Below are 14,475 nucleotides of genomic sequence, written 5' to 3' on the forward strand. Positions count from 1 at the left end.
CAATGATAGAAAAGGTGAAGAAAAGAAGCGGAGTACCTGGCGTTTGATTGCTTTCTAGCCGTAACACCGGTTTACCAGTCTCCAAATCAAAAATAATAGCATTTGACGTTGTATAGGAGGCAACCATCTGAGATGGTTCACAGGGGATGAAGTCAACGGATGTAGGAACTCCATCCTCTACTCAAAAAAATTTTGAAAAATTGGGTTTAATGAAACCTCTATTAAGATCTTTGTAAAGAGATTCAGAATCCCTCGTTATACCAGCATCCGTTGTGTAGGTATGTAAGAGTGGAACTTTACTCTGAGGTGCCCAGAGTCTGACTGTGCCATCCGCGGAACAAGATAGCAACTGCAACTTGGAACTGTGAATGGAAAGCCCCCAAACGGCATCCGTATGACCTCTAAGAGTCGACGCCAAAACTGATGGGTCTTAACGAGTAAAAGTACGGAATTTATTGAAGAATGTTTTCCGATAATTCTATCTTTCAAGGGTAGATAAAACGGGATGATAAGTACCAAACGAATCGTAGGGATCTATATTGGAATTGGGGACGTTCCAGCAACGAATAGTGGAGTCTTGTCCCCCGCTAAAGCACTGTTCCCCGGTTGCATTCATGGCTAAACTGAGTACAGAACCTCTGCGCGAAATAACCAAAAGCTTCTAAATTAAAACCGAGTACTTTCGTTCGGAGGAATAATATTTCAAAGAGAGTCTTACATATGAGCTCTAAAGGTATAGACAGGTTCCACATCGAGGGATGCAGTTCTATTTTATATAATAAAAGAATATTGATGATATTACCGCGTATTTAAAGCATTTTATGTAAAAAAAAAAAAAAAACAAAGAAAGAAACGCACTTTTTAGCAGGCACAGTTTTCTGTAAATTCCACAACTTCAGGGTGTGGTCTTCCGAAGCTGTGACAAGTACAGGATCCACAGGGTGGAAGGCAAGGGCACGAACACCGTCAAAATGACTAAGGAATAGTATTGTCCAATTCGTCAGTAACCTTAAAATTAGCGGGCGAAAACGAAACAAATAATGTAGAAATCTTCACCTTCTTAGAGAATACTTGGCAGTCCATGTTTTTCGAAATGCCTCTTTAGTAGCTGAAATCTAATGCAAGGAGATAAAACTTATGCGTTGCACTAGGTCCATACTTTTTAATTAAAGTGTGTTAAAAGCGGAATTACGTCATAGCTAGTATCCGCTTCATTATTAACAGTTAAACCGGCTAGCTCTCCCAAACCGAGTACAGCTTCAAGGGCCTCTTCGTCAGTTCCGGGTACACTGAGCAATGGTCGGCGGGACCCTGCAGGGAAAGCGGGGGGCATTACACCTTGGACAGCTTGAAAAAAACAGAACCGAAAGATTCATGTTTTTGGTTTTCTTTTTGTCATCAATCCAAACAACATTGCGCGAAATAGCTCAAGAATATTGTACTTCCAAACCCACACCTTATCCCGGAAAGAGCCTCGAACAATTTCAGCCATCCTATCATAATCCAAACCTACCATCGTTGCTAAATTCTTCAGCCTGTTCCGAAGGCAATTGTAAGTTTTCGGCAAATTTGACTTCCGCAAAAAAGCCGGCATTTTCGACAATAGGGGTCGATGGATGGTTAAACGAGGGGTTCTCTATGACCGAATCGTTAAGCCCCTCTCGCTTGTTATCTTCGTCATAGTAATTGTTATCGAAAGTATCCGATTCCTCCTCTGAGGCCGATTCTGTCAGAGTTATGTCCCCACCATCCTCGCTGTTGTTAGCCGAGGATAGACTGGCCAGCATAGCATGCACTGCGGAACGTTTTATTCCTTTTTGGTTGGGATTGATTCGAATGTGCGATGGAAAATATAAAGAGAAACGTGCAAAAAAAGCAAAAGAAAAATAATGGCAAAATTATAGAAAAATTCATGCGGATATCAAAAGAAATAAGTAAACAAAATTTACCTAAAATTTTAAATAATAAACTTAAAAGAAAACAGAAAATGCAAATAAAAAAGGTAATTTCGTTAAGCAAGAACCATGCATCAAATTGCGTTCAAGAACTTAGAATACTGTTGGTTTCTTAGACAAACAACCAAATAGAACATCCGATAAGTCTCGGACATATCGAGACAATCATGGTTAAAATTGGAATGGATTGAATTTTGGGTAGGTTTGGTGGTTTCGCGTAAAAGCATACTACACGATGAGTAATGTTAGGTTAATCAAAATGAAGTTGGTGCCGCATTTTCGTAAAGCAACTTATATAACTCAAAAAGATACGAACTACTACACGCAAGGGGAGGTCGAATGTTGTTTAAAAAAGGAATACCCCAGCAGACAAGTCACCTATGGTTAAGTCGCATTACGTTAATTGGAATTGGCGCTGTATTAAAAAGCTTTCTCCTTTAACTGTTACGCAAGAGTGTCCCAAATAGGCGGTCAATTCAATAACAAGAGGGGCGAGCGCATTTTTTTGCATTTTCTGAGTTGGTTCTTGAGCCAACTTACTGTGGACGCTGCCACCGCCTTTCTTGCGTTTTTGTTCCCATCGAAATTCTTCGAGCGATTTAAGGACCGATTTGGGAGTTTCACGCTCCCATGCCTGGCTTTTCGAGTTTTCTGCATGCAAATTTTCAATGTCTAAAGTGAAAAACTTATGGTACTCCGCGGGAAAGCCTCTAACATCTACTGACGCGAACTGATATCTATCCAATAATCTAGAACCGACGCTTCTTTAACCAGTCCCCACACGCAAAATGAACTTAAAACGAGTTAATTCAAACTTACCCCATTCGGAACCATCCGTATGACTTCTAGCTTCACCAGCGCCTTCCGCCAAATCAGGTCCTAAAAAATCAAATTCAGAGAGAACTTCTTCAGTTTCGGCATCGGCTATGCCATCATCGTTTCGCGATATGCCACCGTCTCCTTGCTATACACGGGAAGAAAGAAAAAAAAAACAACACTTCTTAACTCTTCCCGAAGATATAATAAAGATCTTGTTGTTGACGACGTGACGTTTGATATGACCGAGGGGAGAGTTTGCAGTACCTTGGACTTGGATTTGAACCTTTTGCTTTCAATTCTATCTTCGGCGTCTTCGTCAGCTATGCCCACGTCTTCCATTTCGTCGCTGAGATTATCATCCTCTTCGTCCATGTCAACGTTTTCGGAGGCGAGGAAATCAAACGTAGCCAGAACGGAAGCTTCAGCGTCCATCAAGGCGTTTTCCGCCACCGAATTTGGAATTTTTTTAACGGGAGCTCTTCGCTGCGTATCTGTGGACCTTTTCATGACCTGTTCCCCATTGACAGTGGGCACCGAATTCTGTTTTTCTTCCATATCGAGATTAGTGGGCGCGAGACCCAACAATGTCCGTACACGGGCGGAACGAACGTCGATAATCGTGTCCGTATAGCCAATCTCTTGAAGGTATCTAATCATCGCGAAAATTCGTTAATTATCATCTTCTAACTAACGAATAGATCTTACGATCTATTTAACCGCGCACGTACTGCCTAAGTAACTGCCTGCCTTGCCTCCATGACACATTATTCGTAGACAGTAGCGTTTCCCCATCCATGGGATCATCTACTGCGAATTAAGATTCCAATTAAATCCAAAATAGTCTTTGATCCGCGTTTATTACGGCATTATGTTATTTACCAATATCATCAAAGACGGGGGCTTTTAGGTCGGCAGAATTGGGTTCAGTGCCGTATTTGAGCCTGTGGAACTTAGCCCTTTAATAAAAGTAATTAAATGAATAATTCATCACGAAACTAACTTTAGCTCGCAATATACAAGATAGCCTCGTATTTCTATTTGACTTTATCTAAATGGATTACGCGCAAAAACCCTTCCATAATGATTTATGTAGAAAGTATCCGAGTGTGAATAGCCCCTCGAAAAAAGTGCCACGATAAAGCCGGAGTACACGCGGCTGAAAACATTTGAATTCCCCACCATGTTAAAGACCGGAATCTATTTCACGATTGGTCAAAGTGGTGGAAACATACAAGAACATGTGCTTATACAAAACTTAATTTAAAATAAGCCAATTTCACAAACAAACAACAAAATAATAACGGGGAAAAGTATAAATATCAATAATAACGTGGTAAAGTATAAATATCAACATAAGTCTATTATGTAATGTCCTTACATAATAGACTTATGATATCAATAATAACGTGGTAAAGTATAAATATAAATAATAACGTGGAAAAAGTATAAATATAAATAATAACTTAGTTTTAAATGTTAATGTAAAAATGTGTTCCTCCATTAAAATTGTTTATAATAATTAATATCAGATTAACCGACTTATTTCCTTCTCTCGACTGTATAATTCGTCCCTCCCCCCCTTTTTTCCCGGTTTACTTTTAATTTTTTTTTTCTTAAACGAGACTGGCTAGACTAGAATCAAAATAGAGCGTAACCACGTGGGAATCTAAGAATAGTACAGTAGCTCTAAATACCTCTCCTGCTTCAGGGCGTATTCAAGCATTTTTATCCTGCGGATTAAGTCATTCTTCAGGTTTTCTTGGCCTTTTCTTTCTCCTTGTAAAAACGCTATCCTGGCCTGCGAAGAGACAAAAAGAAATCATTAACCCCTCGCAGATACATCACCAAAGACACGTGGAAGAGGGTTTTTTGGCGCAATATGGAGAGATTAATGAAGAAAAACAACTACTAATACAGCACGCAAGAAGTGAATTGTTTTTAAGAAAGACGACGATTTCAGAGAAAAGTGAATTAAGAATTAAATTCAATTGAAAAGACAATATTAATATATTGGTGTACATATCAACTATAGACACTGTGCACTAAAGGGGGCTAGAGTAATCCCCCTAAGTCAGGGTTGCCAGAATGCTTTTGTTGAAGCATCTCTTGCAGGTTTGGAACTTAATAAATGATAACTGAATCAAACATAATACCAAGAAGCAATATCTAGTTTACTAGGGAGAAAGTATAAGATGCCTAAGTATTCGCGCGCCATAGTCCCAGTCCCCCTTTCAAAATACAAGGGGGGACGTAAAAGGAGGCCGGGCTATTTCGCAGCCTCTCCTCAGTCGGAAAATATGACTGTAATTTTCGTCATTCGCGTCGCCCTGACGTGCACGAGTTTTCAAGAACCAATGAGATGCTACTGGTTGTAATTTAGAGGCGAGGATTAACTCCGCACTGGAGATAGTAAACTAGATATCGTTTCTTGATAATACTATGTATGATAGCGGTTGCGCATTTGCACACGCCACAAATGACTGGCAACACTTGCCCGGACACCATATACAAGGGGGGGGGGGCAATTGAAGTACGCAATTTCTAAGAAATATACCTTATTTTATACCATCTGAATAAATAACCCATATCAAAGTTACTAATAATACATATTTGAAATACATATAATGTCCCACTGATAATATCAAAAATAAAATTTCCTGTTTCGGAAGAAAAAGACCACAGTGAGAGAGATGTTATACTAGAAGTTCTATCAGCTGCATCAATACCGGATTTAATATAGTTTCTTTTTTTTTTTAATACGCAAGTCGTAAGACCTCCTTTCGTCCTTGACTTTGACAACTTTGATATAAAAACGCCCAAGGACGATATATACATAAAAAAATTTAGATAGACCATTTCAAATTACGAGTAGTATGTCCCATTTAGTAACCTTTCCAGCGGAGTTAACATTTTCAAGATAATAAAGCCATCAAAGTAGGGGCGAAAGATGACTCGTAACTTTGGTTAGAAGTTGCTGATAATGTTAAACGTTTTTTATCTCGGCTAAATCTCGCTATCACCCCTGTTTTATAAGGAATTTATGGATTACTTCTCTTAGGGATTAATTTTAGAAACGGTGAAAATTGCTGCCCCCCCCCCCTCTAAAGTCGAATTAAAAAAGCAAGCAGGTAGGTATATGGCTTCACATAAAATTTTTTTTATGATATTTCAATTTAACTTTGTACCAAAGACAAAGTCGCCTGTATAAAAATTTTTCCCCCTAAATAAGAAACGAACTTCATACCCAACTGAAAATTTATGTATGTATGGAAACCACAGATTATTTTTAAAGTTATTATAGTGGTGCTAGTTCCAAGAATTTTTTTTTTTTTTGAAACCGTGTAATAAGATAGGTGAAAAAAAAATACCAGGGGATTTTGGTTTTTAATATAAATCACTTTTTCCGCGAAATGTATCGTGTTACACGTGGAACACTACCAATAAAAGCACGCGGTAGTGTTCAAGTTTTCTTAATTCGTGTCGCAAAAGAGAGGGTGAAAACTATACAGATAGTGTCATACTTATACATCTCATAAACTTATGGTACGTAATACACTTCAGTTAGTTGGTTCCCCAAGGTTTTTTAAATACACAATTAGTCCAATTTACAGCCCACAGACTATACGTACCGATGATAAGTTAAAATTACTCGGTAAACCTTTCCCTTATCAAGTCAAAACCCACGGGAAAAAAGAAAACATCAAAAGAAAACTTCGGGAAGGAGATAGTAGGGGTAAAGACTAAAACGAAATAGAAAAGAAAAAAGTACTGAAAATTCAAATGCTGGGAACTAAAGAAAAAAATAAAACAGGTACAGACAGTGTAAGAGAGAGCTCTCTCTAGCTTTTTTCCATATTTTAGAAAAAAGAACGAATAAGCAACAAGAAAGAATATAACTCCAGGGCATCATACTCTCTCTCCTACATGAAAGGAGAAAGTTAAGCCTACTGATGGTTAAGTAGAGTTGAGAGAGGGTGGCTACTAGCTAGACAGTTTAAGTAACCCTTAAATGGACCTACAATATGTCACGAAGGGCTTAACTTTCTACGATGTGTCAAATAGAGCTCTAGTAGGCACCTGTGATTCTGTGAATGCATTAAAAATGGGGTAAGGCAATTTACGATTAATCTATCCACCGATGGTTACATTCAAATCACGTGACATTGCCCAATCACTACTCCCAAGTCCCACGAAACAGCAACACTACTACTTCAAAATATAGTTCTTGACATGCCCCAAGACAACTTGTACATTCCAATAAGAGACAAGTCGTGAACTTGAACATCTTGTCAAAAAAACCTGCCTAGACGTTTGAGTTCACGTTAGCTTAACCCGTCTATCGGGTACGACTTCAGGCAGTCGAGAAAACTGCGCTATATAAATCGCTTTTATGTCAGAACGAGCTCCTATCAACGACACTAAATTATGGCTCGGCAAAGCGGAATAAAATACGCGGTCCCATATAAATTTCAAGTGCAGATTTGACTACAGTCCGTAGCCCATACGTCCTACGCAACCAAAATGGGGAGGTAGTACACCCTTCAAAACTTAACATTGTCCCGGCCTTTTTATCTATTCTACAGTCAAACCTCGATCGAAATAACCTATTCAATAACTAGACGTGATTTTCTTGGGTATCCAAGGGTACCATCTAATAAAAGTAACGAAAAGCCGAGCTCTTTTAACTATGGTACGAACTGATCGTGAAAAAAATGCGATTCGAAACAAGTACCACCTATTCAATCCACAGCAGCGACCAACAAGAGAGCGTATATAGTAAATGCAAATTGAGTCAAGATATACCTAGGTGCTTAATTCAGTCGTAGTTTGCGCTGAAACCACTCAAGATTCGTTAAGGAAGCTCGGGTTATTTTATTATATTAAAGAATCAAACATAATGCACGCTCCGAACGGACCTCGAATGGGTTGTTGCAACATTGTTACTATAGTTCTTTTAGGTGAGAAATTGTCGGAAATAATCCATTTTTTGTTTATTTCCCCCCATAGGTATTAGCGTAAGTTCATAAGGTAATGTTCCATCCATAAGTTTGTCACTGGTTATTGAGAGCTTGTCATGAAGTGAGTGAGGTAGGTCATAGATTCGAGGTAAAGCGACGCCTGGTGAGGCGATGTCAAAGGCTTAGCCCAGACTAAATTGGAAGATGTAAGTCCTGCAAAACGGAGTGTAGGACTTCAATTCTCGCTTGCTCGAGCTGTAAGTCTCTAGCATTGCGAAGTATAATTAGCGTCATACTTATGGAACATATTTTATAAACTTATGGTATTATACTCGGGATGTACAAAGAAGATTTATTAATGCACTCAACCCTTAGAGACAGTGGGGGGGAGGATACAATAGAGCTTGCTACGTAATAAGAATTGGATAACCTATATTGGAATGAAATTAACCGAAAGTTATAAGAGAACGATTCAGCTGAGTTCCAAAAATCCACCTCAGTCAGCCTCAAACAATGAGTTAAATCATATATCGTGTACCATTAAGATCAGTTAAAGTTCGTTAACTTCCATTTAATCAACTGCTGATTGGGCATCTTTAATTCAAATAACGTTTGTAGTCTCTAACGGCCTCTGGACGTATGGTCCTGTCTATACACGCGTGGATTCTTTCAAACGACATCGGGAGCAAGAAAGGCGAAAAAATATATATGTCCCTTAAGATTGGAGACGCTATACGGAATAGGTAATTCGAGCACGAAGAGAACCAACCTCTCAATAACTAGGGCACACGTTCATATCACATTTTCAGGCTTTATGTCCTCCGAAGTCAAGTCCGGAGGACCAAAACGAAACTGATGTTGATGAAGGTGATGCCATACCGACCGACACCCAAGAACCTAAACAAAACCCAAGAACGTTTCCTCACGTATCGTTGCAATAGAACAAAACGACCTATAAGTTCATGGCTGATAATACGTTCTCGGGTCTCGTATGGGTTCTCCCAAAAACGGACAATCACCAACCGTTCTGTACGGTTCTAATAAATTCAACTTATTCCAGCAGATGTATTAGAAGCGTTACCAATTTATCACAGTCCCTTGGTCATACATAGTATAGATGAAACCCAGAATTCCTTTCTGAACTTGAAAAGCAGTATGGAACCCACGCCGGCCGTTTTGATGTAATACGTGACGTCAGCTAAACGTCGTCATAACTTCCCAACGTTGAGGAATTTTTCCTTACGTACTCCTCAAGGCAAGCAAAACGTATAATTCTTGAAATACCATTCGTTCAAAGAGAGTGTGTTCTTTTAAGATTTCCACATATTTTTGGTAAAACCGCAGGCTGCGGGTTTGAGTTCAGAGAAAGCGAGGGTCCATTTCAAAAGCTCTAGACGATGGACATTCTTTTCTAGGATAGGTTAGAAATAGCCCTATTTATAATCACTTCCCGTACAAGTTAGTGGGTGCAAATCATTTCAGTTTCACTCAGTTCTTGCACAAAATATGGCAAAGTTCTTCCTTTGTTTAAGTTTAAACTGATTTAAGCTTACTTAAAATTGAAAGTCTTTGAGAGATGAGGCATGTGTCTTATTATTAGAAGCGTGATAGGCACGTAGAGAACGCTTTTTGTCGGCGCATGACGCCGATGCGTGGGACGTTGGGTAAAAACAAAAAAAAAGTTGAAAAGAATGCATGCAACCAGCATCAGCACTTGCAGCAAGCAGGGTTGAATGAAACGCGATTTCTCTACCCCCAAGACATAAAAACAGAGAAAAGGGGAACGCCTACGCCACGAACTTGAGCTACATTTATATACATACATACCCCCTTACAAACGATGCCAGTAATAATAACGAGTTATTATGATCGCTCGCCCTTTAGTTTCAACATTAGGAGCAAAACAAATCATCAAGACCAAGACTACAATGATGAGTCAGGTTGAATTGTCAGTAACTATTTAACTAAGTTTATCTTTTAGTTTTGTACTCGTTGTCATTTCAGAATGTTGTTCCTTCCTTACTGACAGCTTTATTAATTAGTCATAAACTATATTATTACGCATCATATCCCTCTACACCTACACTTCTAATTAAAATATTAATTAGCCAATGGTATTATGATCTGACTGACTTAATTTCTTTCAAATATTTTCCATAATGGAAAAATGCCTATACATAATTAAAAGAATACCACCGCTAACGATGAATCCTTTTTTCACACCGACAAAACCAACAATCTATTTCCGAAATAAACGGTACGTTTTTCTTTTTCATATCATTCAACAGAAAGCGCTATAATACGTTTCTTTCTCCAATCTCCAGTATAGTGACGGATTGGGACGACGTTGCTATGGTAACCAATGCGGAGAAATTATTCATAAGCTTCCCCCCAAAAACCTTACATTTTTTTCCTTCCAAAGTCTGCAAACCCAAATGGAAATGAAAATCACACGCTTCATGGATAAAAAAAAGTTTTATGTAAAGTCCGTTAGCCGTGGGCGAGAGAAACTATACTCTTGAGATTATCTTAAGCCTAATTCTTTTTTTTTTCTCCTCCCAAATAACAGTTCGGAACTTCGTAAGTTTCACGTGTTAACTATTGTTTCAACCGAATTATTTTTAACCTATTTGGCGGATGGAGGTAAAAGAGCCTATATATAAACTATAGTATTTAGTAATCACGTGGTATTACAAGGGTTAAAAGTTAGAATTCAAATTTGAAACCAAGGCTTAACGAAAATGCATAATAAATTAATAGAACACGTGACACATTCACAATAAAACTCTAATCTACATCATTCCAAGTTAAAAGTAGGGTAGAGAGAAAATGGCTCTTCTTAGATTAAGGGACGTTACTGGTTTCGATTAGCTATAAGCTACTCTGTCCAGTCAAGGTCAAAAGGTGGTATGGTTCACATTTCCACCTTTTCGCAAATAGACACTGTTATTCATCCAAATTATTACCATCGATTTCGGCTTAGAAAAACAAAAAGGAGAAGGAAATAAGCTGATTAAACTAACAAGAGAATTACAAAAAGAAATCTAATAAAACCCGCAGATACCCAGTAGAATAAATAATCAAGATGGGAAATTCCATAACATCAAAAAAACCAAAAGTTAAAAATACCGAACCGAAACTGTAAGCAGCAAGCTTTAAAAGCAACAGGCCATCATCATCCCACGCCTAAATACATCTCTAAAGTTCAAGGGTCAACGAAAGACCAAGGCGGCGGGGAGAATAATTACAACTACGTTAGTTAGATGATGAGGTTTCTATCTGCAGTAGAATTAAATTAACGGAAAATGAGTCTAGGTAAACAGCACCGATGTACATACATTCCATCTTTGTTAAAAGGGTGGAAGCAAATGAGATCTCATTTTGGGTACCGTGTTTAGACGAAATATTTGTAAGCCCGAAGTGAGAGAGTGTGTGTGTGGGTGTTATTTGGAATAATCAACAAAATGTCATAGGTCATACATGGACTACCACCACCCATAACGACTCATCCCTGGTACCCACCCACCAATTTGGCTGTCCAAAACGCAGTTTCCGGTGGTCGTTAAATGTTAACTTCCATCCCATGTTCCGCCTGATCCCAAACTTCCCCCACATGATCTAGTCGGACTCGGATTTGGAGTTAAAGGAAAACCGGCAGCGAAATTCCTTAAGCCTAAAAGCGAAATTCCTTCTCAACACGTGTTTCGAAAAGAAAGAAACAGAGAAGAAGTTCAATCCCTTCTTTCCCTATAGATCCCTTCCGAGTCTTTACAATATCGATTTGGAGAAAGAGAAGTTACGTCATTCGCTTGCTAAAAACGACTACACGACGTATGTGGGAACTGTGTGGACTCCACGATCCGGAATAAACCTTATTTCAAAATTATACCTTTACAAAAAAGAAGTCCATTTACTAAAGTACAATAGTGAACTCTAATTGTAGCGCCGACTTAACAGATTAAGAACAATTTCGACTGAAGACAAAGTAAGCCCTAAGAATTTTATAATTTCAGGGTTATCTTAGGCCTTAAATTCTACAGATGGGGTAAAATGTTTTTCGTATATATTTCCCCGAGTTTTCCAGGTATTTTTCCCTGAGTTTTTCCAGGAATTTTTCCCCATATATGGAATATCCTAAGGAGGGAATGTTAACGAACATTTTGCTTAATTACTCCGCCCCTGTTTGCTGTAACCCCAAGTATTTTGTATCGTTCGAAAGGGGACAAATAGGACTACAACATACTCAATGGGGACATAAGCGTATCTCTAATAAAACAAAAAATTATAAATTTCCCTGAGGTTTTTGTCAACTATTTATTTCCCTGAATTTTCCAGGGTTTGTATGAACCCTGAAAACAATTCGCAATTCGGTACACTGACCACAACATCTTTAAATACTTATTTCAGTTGCCTTCCTTAATACAGACATCTATAGTTTAACATATCGGCCAAGCCGCGGGGCAAGTGTTAGTTTACACCTTTTCTCACTCGCAAAATTGATTTTTCACTACAACTACTACTACCACTACGAACTCTCTCTCGCCTCTATAGGTGGGTTTCCAAATTCTGCAGTGAAGTATTGAGATAGGCGTAAAAGGGGCTAAGAAGACAAATCTAATGCTAAACCCTCTCGCGAGTTGGCGCGCAAGGAATGGTTCTATGGAAATTTTACATTGCTATTGTCCAGCCACCTGGAGGGAAATTTTGGCGAACTATTTTTCTTCTTCGCACCTGCGAGTTCAGCTGCTACGTAGTGAATATGGAAACCCACCTATTCTTCAAAGTTCAAGGGTCGAAAAAATGGAGAAAAACATAGACGCAAGAGCTCCCTTCCCCTATAACAATGAAAACGCAATATTTTCCATTTCGTATATATACACTTACAAAAATGTCATAACCATTTACACTTATACAATACCCTTCATGAACCCTAAATCTCAAACGTCACATCACAATGAACGTTATAATATATAATAACAAACTTTCACTTGACATCAAAAGATAAATAAGAGAAACTATAGATTAAACGATTACACTTAGAGTCAACAGACTTTGTAATTCCAGTATCGTTTCGTTTTAAATTTCACAGCTATACAAAAACGATTAACTATCGAAGAATGGTTAAGTTTGTAACTTAATGCTTTCGCTCTTTTTCTTTTGTACACGTAAAAGGTAAAACAAAAGAACGGTAGCATAGGTTCGAAACATAAAATGACTTTAAAGGGTTAGGGTTGACCAATCAAGCTTAGAAACAAGTACAACCACGCTATGGTTTTTTTTGGGGAAAGAAAAAAAACACTGCTCAATAAACGCAAATAAAAAAGATATGTCCATCCTGACAAGTGCATGGTCAATGTCACTTGTCAAAAGAAGATGGAACAGCACGTAAAAGGGTTTCATTCCAGCAGGTAAATAAATTCCAGCGTTGAAATATTACTCAAACAGTCCAAAACGTTCGAAGAATGTTTTGTAATAAAAATATATTTCTATAAATACCTTTTCAGAATCAGAAAAGTAATCTAAATGAAATTCTATATGTAAATCTCGGGTAATCAATAACCATCATCTCTGGCAGCGACACGAGTGACAAATACAAAACCAAAACGTCAGGATTTGAAACCCAAGAGAGAGAGAGCAGTTAAGAAACTTCGATCAAGGAAAATAATGGAGTGTTATGGTGGTAGCGTCTTCGCTTTCCAAAGATACTAAATAATTGGGCTTCAACAAATAGGGTTCGAATAAATATGCAAAATTGTCTTATACAACTCGTTTCGCAGTTCATCTTGTACTGAGCATTTGACAGCGCCTGACCAGGCGTCGCTTTACCTCGAATCTATGACCTACTTCAATCACTTCATGACAAGCTCCAGTTTGTAACCAGTGACAAACTTATGCAGCATATCTTATGAACTTAAGGTCATAGCCATCCATAACTCCCCTTTCCAATGATACCTAATACTGGCGGGTTACAACAACAAGAACCCGACTGCTCGAGTAATTAAGGAAAATTCTAACATACGTGGTAGGCAATTTATCGTCACTTATAACTACACAACACATCGCGTCTTCGAAGAAAATTGCCCACACGGAAGAGGATTATGGTTGAATTGCCCACGAAAAGCCATCGTCAAACGCTTCTCCCTAAAGTATTTTGTCACACTGAATACGGACGGAGCTGGCATCCGTTTTACGATTGTAAATAGGACAGTTAAAGAGAAGCGGAGGAGGAAAAGGACCCGAGAGTCTTCAAAAAAAAAAAAGAAGAAAACGGAGCGAGAAAAGATATTTAGCAAGAAGAGAATTCTCATCTCCCGCGCCAGCTAGCTATCTAGACAGACAAGACAAAACGGATCGAGAACACTCAAAGGATAAACGAGCCAAGGTTAGGTTAAAATAATAGCGTGTTTCCTCTCTCGAACCCTCCCACCCCCTCTTTCATTTACTATCCGTGAAGTAAACCATCAAACGATGATCGTTTTCATCACCCCCTCCCCCTCTTCTCCCGCCCCTTTGATGGGAAATACACCTTTCCCGGATGTAGATACCTCGAGGGCCAGCGTGTCATTAGACCGTATACAATTGAAACAAACTCGTAACGTAAACCGCGCCAAAACGTGACAAACGATATTCCCCGCAAAACTTTTCACGCGTAAATTAATTCATTAGGGAGGTTAAAAGGTTAACTTCGCGACTCTTAAAGGGATACTCCAACCTATAATTTTTCGTATCAGATGGGATAGGAG

At 38.6% G+C, this 14,475-nt stretch overlaps 1 protein-coding gene across 2 annotated transcripts in view; it reads right to left on the reverse strand.

The window, feature by feature from the left end:
* The window catches only part of Cka (Connector of kinase to AP-1), a 28,647-nt gene that overhangs the window by 3,229 nt on the left and 10,943 nt on the right, over window positions 1-14,475 (reverse strand). Inside the window, exons 2-15 of one of the 2 annotated variants that reach the window (XM_089840667.1) lie at window positions 4,469-4,572; window positions 3,654-3,730; window positions 3,503-3,578; window positions 3,039-3,423; window positions 2,775-2,919; window positions 2,496-2,606; window positions 1,514-1,813; window positions 1,193-1,347; window positions 1,057-1,115; window positions 859-975; window positions 719-766; window positions 517-638; window positions 262-429; window positions 37-177 (exon numbers count right to left, since the gene is read on the reverse strand). In XM_089840667.1, the coding sequence (XP_089696793.1) occupies window positions 37-177; window positions 262-429; window positions 517-638; window positions 719-766; window positions 859-975; window positions 1,057-1,115; window positions 1,193-1,347; window positions 1,514-1,813; window positions 2,496-2,606; window positions 2,775-2,919; window positions 3,039-3,423; window positions 3,503-3,578; window positions 3,654-3,730; window positions 4,469-4,572 (2,008 nt within the window). Of the gene's footprint in view, window positions 1-36; window positions 178-261; window positions 430-516; window positions 639-718; window positions 767-858; window positions 976-1,056; window positions 1,116-1,192; window positions 1,348-1,513; window positions 1,814-2,495; window positions 2,607-2,774; window positions 2,920-3,038; window positions 3,424-3,502; window positions 3,582-3,653; window positions 3,731-4,468; window positions 4,573-14,475 lie in introns of both variants that reach the window. The other variant, XM_089840666.1, reaches the window with a different exon arrangement.

This window comes from Phalangium opilio, unplaced genomic scaffold (assembly GCF_054372755.1).
Source record: "Phalangium opilio isolate 3A_F unplaced genomic scaffold, DU_Popi_V2 ptg000003l_1, whole genome shotgun sequence".
Classification (NCBI taxonomy): domain Eukaryota; kingdom Metazoa; phylum Arthropoda; class Arachnida; order Opiliones; family Phalangiidae; genus Phalangium; species Phalangium opilio.